The following is a 15,170-nucleotide window of genomic DNA, read 5'->3' as shown; positions in this document are numbered from 1 at the left end:
TGAAAGGCACTAAGAACAACACAAAGTTATTCTTCAGATATGTGCAAAAAAAAAAAGAAAAGAAAAGAAAAGGAAGAGAGAGAAAGAGAGAGGGAGAGACCCAGTTTCTCAGTGAAAGTCCTAAAATGTATTGGTGCCCTCCTTTGCCCTAAGATTTTATTGCAGAGAACAGGTAAGAGAGGAGAAGCAGGGCTAATCATCTCTTAGTTTGGCTCAGACATATCCAGGTGAAGTGCCAGATAATTGGAGGTCAGATGTAGGCCCAGGTTTCTTTGTTTTTTTAAAAAGCAAGAAATAAAGATCTGAAGAACTTTGGTCTGCTTTGCATTGAAATCTAAAACAGATATTAAAGAGATCTATTGCAAAGAAGGAAGCCAGTTTGGGGAAATGGGTAAAGTACCAGGCTAGAAACAGTTGTTGTAATCAATTCTAGTTCTCCCTTAGATGTGAAACAGCTTGGGCCAGTCACACTCTCTCAACCCGAAGAAGGAAGCAAGGGCAAATCACTTCTGAAATACAGTCAAGAAAACTTGAGGGATTTGTCTAGCTGGATGACAGGTGTCACCAGTTCTATTCTGCTACCTTATTGTGGTGGTGGTGTGTTCCAGGGAGGGAGAAGTGAAGACTGTCAGAAGGGTATACTAATGTTGGGAATGCCATGTGAAGATCTTCTCAGCTGCCCAGTTAAAGCAAGCAGGCACCTATAAGGTGCAATAATTATTTATTTATTTATTTATTTATTTATTTATTTATTTATTTATTTATTTATTTATTTATTTATTTATTTATTTATTTATTTAAATTTGTATACCGCCCTTTTCCTAGTGGACTCAGGGCGGTGAACAGCCAGAGCTAAAACACATGCAGATACAAAATTTAAAATTGTTAAAAGAATTATATAACTGGCCCAATTTAAAACAATTCAATTTAAAACCCCATGACAATTTAAAACTAAAAAACAAAAAAGACTAAAAAATGGGGAGGGGGTTCACGCCAGCCCTGCTTGATGGAAAAGAAAAGTTTTCAGGGCACGGCGAAAGACCCGGAGATCCGATATCCTTCGTATCTCCGGGGGCAAATCGTTCCAGAGGGCAGGAAGATGCTGGAGGCAAATAATCATTTTAGTGATAATGGCAAAGACATTATTTCGTATCCTGGGATAAGGCAATGATAAACCACTCCTGTATTGTTACGAAGAAAGCAACATGCATAGGAAATATAATTAGAAGGAAAGAGAAGAAAAGGATGACCAACAGCAAGGTGGGTGGACTCAGTTACAGAGGTATAAATGTACATTTGGGAGACATGAAATAGATTGGGAATAGATCATCTATTGGACACTAGGAGTTAAAAATGATCAAATGGTACATAATCAATCAATTGTAAAGAACTTGAAAACAATACAGTATTTATTTCCCAATGCAGTTACGTTGGAAGGACCCTTCCTTTATTTTTTTAATAAAAAAAATACTAAACACAACAATAATAAATGAATAATAATAATGAAGTACAATAATAACAGTAATTGATTGCAAATTCCAATAAAACATTCATATGTTGACTAATTTATATACTGTACATTGACTCTGCAACTGATCTTTGAAAGCCCTCTGCTACAGCTGTATCTTTACCAGCTTCCAGAAGGGCCATAACCGTGGGACCCATGCTTGCCTCAAGACAGAAGTTATTCCAAAGGAGAAGAGCTCCCACAGAAGATGCCTAGTGCTGGGCTGCCTCCTGTTAAATGCCAGTCTTCATCAGGCTTTATTTGCTTCTCTGGACCAGTCAAACATAAACTATCTGGAAAAGGCATGGGTGGGTGGGTGGGTTAGATAGCCTTTACAAGCCATAATGGACTTTAAAGGTAGATTAGTACCTTGAATTGTACTCTGCAACATTTTGTAACCAGTATTGTTCCTATAGCAGTGGTACAATGTAGTAATAAAATGGCTGCCCAGGAAGCATCGAGTGTCAGACCTGGAAGCTATCTTTTAACTTTGAGCCTTCAGGCCTGCCACAATTTCTATTGTGGGAAAATGGGCGGGAGGATTGTATAGAGTAGGTGATATGTAATAGTCAAAATAACCTTCTTTCCAGAAAGTCAAGGCCACTGTGCCCGGCAGCTGCGATAAAGTAACTGGGAGGCATCTTCAGTTTTGGATGGTGTCTGGTGTCTCTGGATCGTGTGATGGACATGTGAGTGCTGGGCAAGGACTTGAATTTTCTTTTGGGTGGAGAAAATCCGGAAGCTTTTAGATTTGGGTTTACCCAGATGTGCCAATATGACATCTCTAATAAAAATTAGCTGTGATGAAACTCAAGCCTCAGAATTTGATTTCGTTGGGGGTTTTACTTGGAACCCTGATATCGACACTATTGTATTTTGGACCAGCTGAACAAGACTTTTTGTGAAATCTTCCTATACTATTCCATTACATATATTAAACAGATTTACATGCTATTGAAGAAATGTCTCTGGCAACTTCTGCAAGGTTCTTATTGCTGCAATTAATACTATCATTTCTTATTCTAGTGTTTGTGACAATAGAAACATAGTTTCTTTCCTGTGGTATCCTTTTATATGCCTCAACACTGCTAGTTCCGTATTTTTCTCACAGACTTAACATCCCAAGTTCCTTCTGCATGCTGTTTTGATGAGTGTTATAACCTAATTTAGACATTGTGGAAACTGTGAACAAGTAAAGCATGGCTTTATAACAGTGTGTGTAAGTGACATCAGAGAAAGTTACCCTAGTGCAGGAGAAAAGAGGAATGATTCAAAACATAGTATGCAAAGACATTACAGCGCTCTCTGATTATTTTTACTCATTAGTTAATGTTTCTCCCAGAATTGTCATATTTATTGCTGGTCTTTGGGAACTTGAGGTTTGAATTTGAAGTCAACTTCCATGGTCTATAGGCATATTAATAATGCAGATTAGAAGAGCTTTGAGCTTCTCCGAAGCTAAGGAACAATTTTAAGCTGATGTCATTAGAGATATGCAACTGAAAGAAATACATCTGAAGGAAAACTTGATTAGAGATCACAGATCTCTAATAAACTGTCAGCTAGTGCTAAACCTCAACTTGTCCAATCTTAATCTGTCTATCTGATTCAACTTCTGAACTATAATTCAGGGGCATTTGCCAATGGGGTAAATAAAAGTTAAGATGGCATGTGCATTTCATACGATTGAAGCCTGGGTCTTTTGTACATGCAAGCAATGTTGACATATATATCAAAAAAAATCAGGGTTTGATCACAAGGGTTTTGATTATTGGTCAAAACTCAACTTCTTGACTTTTTTGATTCCTCTCCAGCAGATGCCCCTGCAAATGAATGCTAAGAAATACAATTTCCAAGATCATATTGTTGAAAACCAGAAACAGTATCTCGCATATGATATAACTTAGTAAGTTGCCCTGGTGCACATTAAGCAGTCTCAAAGTTAAGATTTTTGTCTATGGGCCAGCCCCATGCAAAGAATCACATAGAGCAGGGGTCTCCAACCTTGGCAACTTTAAGACGTGTGGACGAAGCTGTCTGAAGAATTCTGGGAGTTGAAGTCCACACGTCTTAAAGTTGCCAAGGTTGGTAATCCTTGACATAGAGACTAAGAAGCTCCTTGTCTAATTCTTGTGAGCAGGAATGCCTGTCTTTTGGAGCAAATATCTCAAAAAATGGGTTGTGGACAAAGTAGTTGGTGCTATGTAGATGTTATATTAATGAAAGAAAAGTTAGGGGAATTTTGAAGAAATGAGAATCTATAACTAGGGATTTAACAGGAGCAAGCATGACTTGAAAGCGAGATCAACAAGAGAATTACCTGGTGAAAAAGAACTAAGACTACAGCATTTGGAAAGGTCAAATCAGGAGTCAGTGAAAAACTCCAGGACTGGAATTCCAAAAGGCTCAAAATAATTATTTACCCCTTCGCCATCACCTTTCTTGGTTAAAAGTAAGCTTGGAAAGTATGGAGTTTAACTGTCTAACAGAATGAAAATATCAAAGCATAGATACAAATATCTGTGTGAAGGAGAAGGGAGAAAAAGAAATGGTTAAGAAACTGTAAAAAAGTTCTGCATACAAATGTATGCATGTATATAAACACATACTTTGCTAAGCTAAGGCCAGCATAATTCTTTAACTTGAAAAGCATGATAAGAATAAACAGCACTGTATTTAGAGAAATCTGTGTGCGCGCCAGTACGAGCGTTTTTTTCTGGAAAGACCCTGTCCTTTTTTCACCCTCTGGCTTTCCGATCAACAGAGTGTCTTTCCTCTATTTGGTAATTCAACTTTATGCCGAATGTTTTATCTGCTGTCCAAAATGGCCTGTGGGTCGGTCATTCATTCAGTTTTCATTCTGTTGAACTGGCAGGCGAGCTGATACACTTTTGCTGTGTGGAATCAAAAATTGAACTATATCCTGATTTTCTAAGGAAAATCCTATCCCACAAAAGGCAATGCTCATTTCTCATTCCATTCCATACAGTTCTCTCTTCAAATGAGACTGAAATAAATATCGGTATCCAGCGATATCTCTAAAAGGAAGAAAATCTCTAGGACTCTGTCCTTATTGTACATGTGAAATTATTTGAAGTTTTCACACACCTATCCACGTACTCTTGTGTGGGCTACCTAGTAGGATGTCTGATGTCTGAGATGAATTTGTGGGTATGCTAATATGGGAGAGGGTTCCTTTATAAAAACAAAATGATGATTAGACTGGAAATCTTGGAGAAACTCAGAAAAACACAGCTAATTTCTTTAGCATTTTCAATAACATTTCTAAAACCAGGTTGTTGGGTTTTTAAAATGGTATTTGGTGAAATGTGTTTATTTTGCTACACTTTACATCATATATTATCCACATCTACATAGTTTTGACATCTTCATAATGACTGGTAGGTATATTAAGAAAAAACAGAAACCAAACAAAAACCAGGTAGTCCTTGACTTACAACCATTCATTCAGTGATCATTCAGTGTTATAGAAGCCCTGGAAGAAAAGTGACTTATAACTGGTCCTCACATTTACAATCGGTGCAGCAGTCCTAAGGTCATCAAAATTCAGGTACTTGCATCTGGCATGTATATACAATGGTTTGTATAGCAACCAGGGTCATGGGATCAACATTTGTGACCTTCCCAGCTGGCCTTTGACAAGCAAAGTTAATGAAGAAGCCAGATTCACTCAACAATTGCAGTGGTTCACTTAAAAACAATGGCAAAGAGGGTATTCAAATTGGCCCCAACCCATTTAACAATTACCTTGCTTAGTAATGGAAATTTTGGTCCCAACTACGGTTGTAAATCGAGTACTACTTGAGTAATTGAGTGAAATTCAATTCCTTGTGTAAGGAGAGGGGTTTCTGGATAGGTATTACAGCAATGATTGAGTAGGGCAAATATTCTTTATTTTATCAGTCACAAACTGTTTCCTTAATTCAACAACATGCCCACATGTCCATAATGTTGAAGATGCTTGCTATTGGAATTTATAAAATAGTAACTGTTTCAATAATAGCATTTGACTTTCTTGATTTAGAATTTTCGAACTCTTCAGATGTTTTAATTTTCAGATGCAATTTTTGGTACAATTTTTCCTTAAACGGTTGACAAAGAAATACGTAAATAACTGGATCAAGACAAACATTTGCAGCAGACAGTATCAATGTAAGTTCTTTTAGGTAAAACAGTATATTTTTAATCTCACAATTGTAATTAGGGTCGATTTGTTTTGATGTATATGGGGCTCTGACCAGGTGGTACGGAACAAAACAAATGATAAACACAAACATGATGGTGAAAATGTTTCGGTTGGTCTTTTTCTTTGCCAGCTTGGAGTTTTTCTTAAATTTTCGGTGTGAAATATATATTTTCTTGGCAATGGAACTGTAGAAGACTATTAGGAGAAAAAACACGATCCAGAAAATTCCTAAGCATGTGTAGGATGAAGCTGTGTGCCACTGGACCCCAAGAGGGCTTTTGAGGCTTACACAGTCCTTTGATTTCTTTTCTGTAGGAGTTTGGTTTGTTAAAATAATATTGGGAAAAGAGATAACAATCTGTAGCAACCATATGACCAGACATACAATTTTGCTACACTGGACATTGTAAGACGAAGAGCTGAATTGGGGCTTCATTACTTTAAAGCATCTGTCAAAGCCTATGAGTCCAAATAATATTATATTAATATACATATTTAGGTAAAAGATGACAGCAGAAAAGCGGCAGACAACAACGTTGAGCTGCCAATGTCCAATTCTGGAGTCAGAAAAAATTTTAAAAGGGTAAGTTAAGCTCATAATAAGGTCAGCTGTGACAATGTTCTTGAGATAAACAATAAAACTTGTCGTGCTAGGAATGTGAAGAAAGATCCAAGCTGCCGATGCATTTAACAGTATTCCACCTATAAAGATGAAACAGTAGATCAATGGAATAATTTGTTGTGTAATGATTTGATTGGTATCACAGTTACTTTCTGAAGTATTGCTTGAATCGACCATGTTTAGTTCATTTTCAGTCCCTGAAAATAAAATAAAGAGATCAAATTAAATTTAATAAAACAATTTCCATGCATTTTTCTCTTTTAAAGTATCAGAAGATCACATGCAATTGCAAGTAAAAAGGCAACCTGCTCAAATAAAGTAGAACTATTTTGAAATATAATTTAGAACAGGATCAAAGCAATTTGTAGCGAATAGTCTTGGTGATTTTTTTACTGCTTTTATTTACTATATTTACATAAACAGCTTCATCTAATGTTGAGATGCGCTACCTAAGCAGCCCCCTGGGTACTATCAGAGAATTGTAATTTTTAACATGATAGAAGAAAATAATTAATTGCTTCTACTGAAAGTTGAAGTCAGCCTCTGATAACAACTCCTGCTTGTAGTTTTCTTAATAAGAATAAGGAATATTTTGCCATTACCTTCTTTGAAATGTTTTTTTTCCCCAACTTGCGCATTTAGTTTAAAGCTGCATTTCCTGGTGGTTTTCCAGTATAAGCAAGTAATAATTCTGCTCAGTTTTTTAAAGTTCTGCCAAGATTGTCTATTCTTACACAGGCCCAGGGACATATAAATATTTTAATAAATACAGAAACAGTAGGAAATATTCATTCCTTCTTCCTTCAAACTTCAGAAACTCACCTTTTATAGAGCAGCTTTAAACAATGTGCTCTCATTTTTTTAACTTCACCTACTTGTAAAAGGTATCGCAGCTCACAGAAGGAAAAAAACCCATAAAAAGGACACTCTTTAGTTTTGGGAAAAGTAAATGAGATGATAAACTCTTTCAGACTTGTAAGACTTATGCCAGCTGTTTGAGGTAATCTAGACAAGAAGCACAAATGATGAGTACTAACTTACCTTTATTGTAAGGGTTACTGTAACAAAATCTTGGAAATCTGAAAATACTTTCCTCTCCCCTGCTTTTCCTAAAACTAGGGAGGGTCCCTTCTGAGATGCTTCCCACATTCCTTTTCCTTCTGTGGGTTAAGAGATCTTTGCTTGATGGTTGTCTAAGACTCTGTCTCCCAGTCATTCCCAGTAATAGAGATACAAATGCATCTGTAGATGCACACAAAAGATCTACACGCACACAATCTATTAACTAGAATAACTCATCACAGACTTTATGCTTCTAATGAAATGGACCTATAAAGGTAAAGGTTCCCCTTGCACATATGTGCTAGTCATTCCCGACTCTAGGGGGTCGTGCTCATCTCTGTTTCAAAGCTGAAGAGCCAGCGCTGTCCGAAGATGTCTCCATGGTCATGTGGCCAGCATGACTAAATGCCAAATGCACATTGAACGCTGTTACCTTCCCACCAAAGGTGGCCCCTATTTCTCTATTTGAATTTTTTACGTGCTTTTGGACTGCTAGATTGGCAGAAGCTGGGACAAGTAACAGGAGCTCACCCCGTTACATGGCACTAGGGATTCAAACAGTTGAACTGCCGACCTTTTGATCTATATATGGACCTATATATGATTATTATTTTTGTAAACAGATAGTGAAGTTTACTATTTTTTCTGAAATAGCCACAGGTTCCTTGATTATGGAAATTGATTTCTGCACATATAGAAGCCTCTTCGTTATGACCAAGTATTTAGAATATAAGATCATACTGCTATATTTTTAAAAATAAAATCATGTGTGTAAGTATGTGTATTATCCCTTGCTGAATGCACAGGAAAAATCTATCACAACCTTCATGTATATTCTGATTTGTGTAATCTCATTTTAATTGGGGGAAGCATAACTAGATTAGAATTTTTGTTCAGGATACCACAATTCAGAAATAACTGGAGTTACTATAATTATAAATGTTTCAATCCTACTTTCACTTCCCATAAATGCAGCTTTTCCTTCCAGTCTCCTTTTTCAGTAAGTCTATAAAGTCAGTTTTTGTCATTTTAGCATTTCTCCTTCTTTTAATGAGTTGAACATGAGAAAATTATAGGCAAACTTTCTCATTAGAAAAGTGCTATTGAAAAGTGCTATTGATAAAAGGGATGCGGTGGCTCAGAGGCTAAAATGCTGAACTTGTTGATCGAAAGGTCGGCAGTTCAGCAGTTCGACTCCCTAGTGCCGCATAATGGGATGAGCTCCCGTTACTTGACCCAGCTTCTGCCAACCTAGCAGTTCGAAAGCACGTAAAAAATGCAAGTAGAAAAATAGGGACCACCTTTGGTGGGAAGGTAACAGCATTCCATGTGCCTTTGGTGTTTAGTCATGCTGGCCACATGACCACGGAGACATCTTTGGACATCTCTTCAGCTTTGAAGCGGACATGAGCACCACCCCCTAGAGTCCGGAACGACTAGCACATATGTGCGAGGGGAACTTTTACCTTTACCTTATTGATAAAGATACACTGGGGCTTATGTTTCCTAAGATTTTATGGGACAAACACTGCGGATTGCAGGAAGTATAAGAGAAAAGAAGCAACTCATGTCAGTTTTTCATATTCATTTAATGATTTACTGAGAAATATGGATCTGAATATTAATGTGTTTGAACAAGGTGCAAGAAATGCAATGATTGAATCCAAATTACATATAAATGTTGGAAAATTAATGTAGATGAATTTATGTTTCTTGGTAAAAGTTAGCTAAAATTGAAAAATAGACAGATAAATTTGAAATGCTGAGGGAAGGGTAGTGAGAAATTCTGAGGGAAGGGTAGTGAGTAATATCAATCTCTTGCAAGGGATGAATGGTTCTTGACGTAAATGAAAATCGCTGTTTTGAAGAAGATGCCAAGAAGTATGTAGTGGACGAATAAAGACTAAATTACAAAGATGATATATAAAATTGAGAGAAGGAACAAGACCAAGTAAACTATAGATAATTGGAGTTAAGTTTTTCAGAAAAAAAATGAAGGCTATTTGCGTTATAAGCGAGAAAGATATAGAGAAGTATAGCGAACAGTATTGGTATTACTCATCTTTTCTTCTTTTCTTTTTCTTTTAAATCTCCTTTCTTTAGTTAAATCACACTAACAAGTTACATGATTGCAACTATTTAACAGGATCTGGGTTTTTTTCCCCAAATCCATAAACGCCTTTGTGAAAAATATTTCTGCATACATGGGAAATTTCTACGATTGTCATTTACAGCTGAAAACTTAATGAGTTGATTTAAAAATGAAGGAACAGCTAAAAGAAAAATGTGATATTTACACAATTGAACTTGACTTTGGACACGAGAAGGCCAAAGATATTGCAGAAATAAACTCTGCATGGGATTACATATATATTGTGTTTATAGGAACCAGTGAAAAATGTATCAACTGTTTTCTCTTTGAAACAACTCCAAAATTTCAGGCTGCGGTTTTATGGCCTCTTAAGACAACAGGTCCATATATAGATCCATTTCCTTGAATCAAATTAAGATCAGAGAAAAGGTGAGAGTTTGGAATCACTAATGTCATAGAACTTCTTGTGATCTTTTCAGACTGATGTGAGGAACTCAATACCCACAATAATTTTTGTAACAGCTTAGCACAGTAGGGGCCAAGAAGAAATTTGGACCCATTTCATTTCTCTGCTTGCAAACCAGAGTAGTCTTTATACCAACTGTTAACATCCAAAGTAGAATGGCAGGCCCTAACCCAAATATATCTTCCCAGAAAAATCAAAGCATAGCTTGAATCTATGGTGTTAAATTGAGGCACAAAATACACTACAAAAACGTATTTCCAGGAAAACTAAACTTGTTAGTTAAGCCATCAAATATTTCAAAGGCCAAGGAAAGATCATAAGTTAAGAAAAGGGAAGTAATGAAACAAAAATAGGAAAATGAGCAGGAAAAGCAAAAGAAGTTACTTCCAAGAAAGAAACTATGTTCATAAAATATTGCTTCTTTTTGCTGCTTATTTCCAGAAGCCCATTGACTTTGTAGTCCTACACTATTATTTCATAATTGTAGTCTAGTGGCCCCTCTGAGTTCACTAAGCACAATTGGTTATATACAGTGAAATACCTGGTTGCTATATCCCATCACACATATATTGCATAAGCCTGTAACTCCCTCTTTTTAGACCTATATTTGCCTCCAGTGTCATCCATACAGCAATGTAATGTATGCTGGTATCCAGTTCAAACCTGTCCCTATAAAGCATGCCCAGATCATAATAAACCTAAAGAATCCCCCCCCCATTTCTGTTCTGCACAGCTTTGAAATCGCTAGATTGCTCTGATGTCAGAAACCCCAAATTATTCTGCCAAGTATGAAGTTTACAGAAAGGCAAGGATTTCTAACAATGAATTATACTTTGTTTTAATAATAAAAATAACACAGTAATAAATATTTATTTTATTTACATTTTACAATATAAATTATATTGTAATTTGTGTAATGTGCAATATTTCTGTACAAAATAACCAGCATGGTGACAGGCCTGAAGATTCAATGAAAAAGATGGCTATATTCTTTGCTCAATAATGCTATTTTATACTGAATATTCATAGTAAGAGATAAGCCATTTGTTCATTAGCACTGGTTATCAAGCAAAATTTGCTTTGTGTTGCAAGTGTCCAGTCCAATAACATAAATAAGTCTTTTAAAAGAGCCTTAGCCGCTCCTTCTAATTATGATACTTTTTGCCTTCCTGGCTTTCCACAGATACACATAAAACTTGTTTTCCACTTTTATTTTTCACCAAAATCTTTTTTAAGAAATCAAATTCTTATCCCATCCCAGTAACTATAAGTACATAGCTAATTATACTGATATATTTGATATGGAAGCAATCTTTAATACAAATGCAATCAGATCTAACTTTTAATAGATTTTTTTTAAAGTATCAGAGGTACAAAGATGTATCAGAAGTACAAAGATAGCTAGTTTTATAACTACTTGAGTAATTAGTTCAGGGTAAGCTATATTTAATGCAATGTATAGCTAATAATGAACAACTACATACTTTATTTGTATTTGTAACTTACTGGTTTAATTCTCATTACTAGTTTTAAATTGCATTGAGATTTAACAATTACCTTTATAATGGTGTTGGAATTGAATGATGTATAGTCAAAAAACTATTTGTTAAAATAATATACTGTACCAGTGATATGATATAGTCAGCATACATCTACTCATTTATTGTGTTTCAAATATCGTTTTCTAGTCTGCAGTTTGGAGTTATAATCCTATGGCAAGATTTGAGATTAAGCATTTTGACAAGAATATATTAAAAAAAAACCAAAACAAATAAATGTATAGTAACTTCTTACCAGTACAGACTTGTAGTTTTTCAGATGATTCAGAAGTGATGATATCTTTTCAAATCTATGCCGAAATAAAGTTCCCAGGACTTCCACACTGGTTTAAAAGTCCCAGAGTTGTAGAGTTTGTGGCTCCCAGCTGATACTACATCTGACCATGAGAGGGTGATTAAATTGTGAGTGACAAATCTAAAAACATTGCCAAAAAAAAAAAAAAAAAAAAAGGAAATGTATGAAGTTGAAACCATAAAAGTTCCCCAGTAGCTATAGCAACTCTTTCAAAATTCTAATTTCCTCCTTCTTCCATGCCCAGTTCTTAGAAACTAACCAGTTCCCAAGAAGTTTGTGGCTCAAGCAACAAACCACACATTTATTTATTTACTTTAGAATCATTTCAAAATTATTGAAGTACACATCTGTGGTAATAAATGCTCTACCTGTACTTCCATATTAAGCAGAAAAAATTATTTGACCATACTTTTTTGTTTTTTGTTTTAACTGGTGAGATTTAATTATTTTCTTCAACGTGATATGTGCCTTGTATGGAAGCAGTTAAAATCTTTTCTAGGACTGCCTTATTTTTATGGAAGAAGTGCTCTGCAAAAAGATAATATCCTTATTAGTGGAATAACTGCAAGAGCTGCAGACAAAATGCTGTTAGATTTTGGTTAGTGTGGTTTCCCTTTTTTAAAAAAAGCCAGCAACATACTTTGTAGTTATTTCCTTTTTGTATTGAATGAGAAATGAATACCGTTTAAAATGAAAATACATGAAATCATGATGAGTAATAATATGTTAAAAGTCCTTGTGGGAACAGCTGTATAAATCTGTCAAATCTCCTGGAAAATTGCCACCTGTTGAGAGCCACACAGGAAGAGTTCATGATTCTGAGAAGTTGCAATTCCTGGTGTAATTACGTGAAAGAAGGTTTCTTTTTTTCTTGATTTAAATGTAATTATATAAGGAATAACTATTTAACTTTGATTAATAATATTGATTAATAATATTGAACATAATGAAATTGCTACTGAATTCTAAAGAAGACGAGTGGCATGAAATATGCCACTTGAATGAACTATCCACTGTAGATTCACTTTCTGTCGTCTAAGATTGGGAAACATCACATACCACAAAGTCTGCTTTTTTTCCATATGAACTTTTAAAAAGAAAGAAGTAGCCGTGCCTATATAAAACAGACTACATTGTTGACACATAAGAATGAAATGACATAGGTGCTAGAACAATTATTTAAATTTCCTTAAACGTTGATATCACCCTTGGCATATTTTCTTTCTTTCTTTCTTTCTTTCTTTCTTTCTTTCTTTCTTTCTTTCTTTCTTTCTTTCTTTCTTTCTTTCTCTCTCTCTCTCTCTCTCTCTTTCTTTCTTTCTTCCTTCCTTTCTTTCTTTCTTTCTCTCCTCCCTCCCTCCTTCCTTCCTTTCTTTTTCTTTCCCACATTCTATGTTTACTTCAATTATAGATTTATTCTTGAGCATTTTTATTAAGAAGCCTGTCTCATTGGGGCTTACCATCAGATAACTGTATTAACTGTGCGCAAACTTTCAAACCTTAAAATACCAAGCCAGTAGAGGTGGTCCTTGATTTACAACCATTTGTAAACCATTTGCAATCTTTCAAAATTACAATGGCGCTGAAGAAAGTGACTTGCAATCAGTCCTCACATTTACAATTGTTGCAGTATCTCCATGGTTACATGATCAAAATTTGGGCATTTGGCCATTGGCATGTATTTATGACAACTACAGTGTCCCAGGGTTATATGTGATTGCCCTTTATGACCTTCCCAATTAACTTATGACAAGCAGCGTCAATGGGGAAGCTAGATTTGCTTCAAGATTGTGCAGTTCACTTATAATTGCAGTGATTCACTCAACAACCATACCAAAAAAGATTGTAGAAGAGGGTGCAGCTCACTTAACAACTTAGCAATGGAAATAGTCCCAATTGTAGGTTATAAATTGAGGACTACCTGTATGCCACTGTTATTTTCCAAGAAATTCACAGGAAAGTGTTGATGACATTATACAAGCACATAATACAACCATGAATAGAGTGCTCTGTGTCAAACCCTTCACAACCATATGCCATCATGAAAGTTAGATCACACAATGTTATTAACCAGATTTATTTAAAGGAAAACAGGAAATTGTTTATAGAATCTTGCCAACTATGTTTACTTTAGTATCACATTTTTCTGTATAGTTTCCGGGGGGCAGGTTTCCTTAATTTTTCTAAGTACAGGTAGTCCCAGATTGGGACTTGAATTTTCACTGCTAAGTAAGGCAATTGTTATGTTGATTGTGCTGGATTTTATGACCCTTTTTTTTTTTTTTTTGCCAAAGTTGTTAAATGTTAAGCAAATCCAACTTCTCCCATTGATTGTGTTTGTCAGAACCAGCTGGGAAGGTCACAAATAGAGATGATATGATTCCAGGACACTGCAACAGTCATAAATACATGCCGGCTACCAATTACCCAAATTTTGATCATGTGAATGCTGTGATAATTCATAATGCAAGGATGGTTATAGGTCACTTATTTCAATTCCATTGTAACTTTGGATGGTTATAAAATATGTGGTTGTAAGCCAAGAACTACCTGTATCTGTAAATGTGGAGGAGAGATGGATATCTATTTTATGGTAAGGGGGAGATGTACAATTATCATAATGTTTGACTCATTTGCTGATGAGACAATAATTCCAGTTTAGAATAACTTCAAAATTATTCTTCGTATTGCTTCGTGTCATTGTGCTGATAGGCTTTCAGTCCCAATTCAAAATGCTGATTATTACTTTTAAAGTAGTGGTGAAATGTAAAATTTGTTACTACCGGTTCTGTGGGCACGGCTTGGTGGGGGGGAGGTAATGTGACTGGGTGGGCGTGGCCACCTTTTTTTTTTTACTTTTAAAAGCATTTTTTCTACAACCTCTTTGGCCGAAGAGGTTGTAAAAAAAAATGCTTTTAAAAGGCTCTGACAATCCCAGCTGAGTCGCCTGATCGTCAGAAGCTTTTGTTTTCTTTTAAAAGCATTTTTTCAGGAGACTCAGCTGGGATCGTTAGAGCCTTTTAAAAGCATTGTTTTTTACAACCTCTTTGGCTGAAGACGTTGTAAAAAAATGCTTTTAAAAGCCTCTGGCGATCCCAGCTGAGCCGCGCGATCATCAAAGGCTTTTTTTTTACTTTTAAAAGCATTTTTTCGGCCAAAGAAAAAATGCTTTTAAAAGTTAAAAAAAAAAAGCCTCTGATGATTGCGCGGCTCAGCTGGCCATGGTGGGGGACGAAGGGGTTTTTGCTACCAGTTCTCTGAACCACCCACCGCCATTGCTACCGGATCGGGCGATCTAGTCCGAACTGGGAGCATTTCACCCCTGCTTTAAAGTCCGGTAAGATGCAACAGTGGGATTCA

At 35.8% G+C, this 15,170-nt stretch overlaps 3 protein-coding genes across 9 annotated transcripts in view; 1 reads left to right on the top strand and 2 right to left on the bottom strand.

Annotated features, from left to right (window-relative positions):
• Positions 1 to 15,170, top strand: part of MED12L (mediator complex subunit 12L) — a 183,660-nt gene that overhangs the window by 66,178 nt on the left and 102,312 nt on the right. The window lies entirely within an intron of this gene.
• Positions 4,807 to 11,886, bottom strand: P2RY14 (purinergic receptor P2Y14). Its single transcript, XM_034439227.3, has 2 exons — positions 11,751 to 11,886; positions 4,807 to 6,533 (listed from the first exon to the last, which is right to left on the bottom strand). Exon 2 carries the CDS (start codon positions 6,511 to 6,513, stop codon positions 5,503 to 5,505), a length of 1,011 nt encoding a protein of 336 aa, XP_034295118.2. The 5' UTR covers positions 6,514 to 6,533; positions 11,751 to 11,886; the 3' UTR covers positions 4,807 to 5,502.
• GPR87 (G protein-coupled receptor 87) overlaps positions 11,803 to 15,170 on the bottom strand; it is a 24,871-nt gene continuing 21,503 nt past the window's right edge. For both annotated transcript variants that reach the window (XM_087872613.1, XM_087872614.1), the window contains exon 4: positions 11,803 to 11,930. In XM_087872613.1, the coding sequence (XP_087728739.1) occupies positions 11,844 to 11,930 (87 nt within the window). In that variant the 3' untranslated portion in view covers positions 11,803 to 11,843. The remainder of the gene's footprint in view (positions 11,931 to 15,170) is intronic.

This window comes from Pantherophis guttatus, chromosome 6, assembly GCF_059756535.1.
Source record: "Pantherophis guttatus breed Tessera chromosome 6, ASM5975653v1, whole genome shotgun sequence".
Classification (NCBI taxonomy): domain Eukaryota; kingdom Metazoa; phylum Chordata; class Lepidosauria; order Squamata; family Colubridae; genus Pantherophis; species Pantherophis guttatus.
This window is presented reverse-complemented; position numbering and strand designations above follow the sequence as displayed.

What these genes read in the sequence shown, in the direction of transcription:
- P2RY14 (XM_034439227.3), bottom strand. Translation starts at nt 6,513, where the DNA reads ATGGTCGATTCAAGCAATACTTCAGAAAGTAACTGTGATACCAATCAA.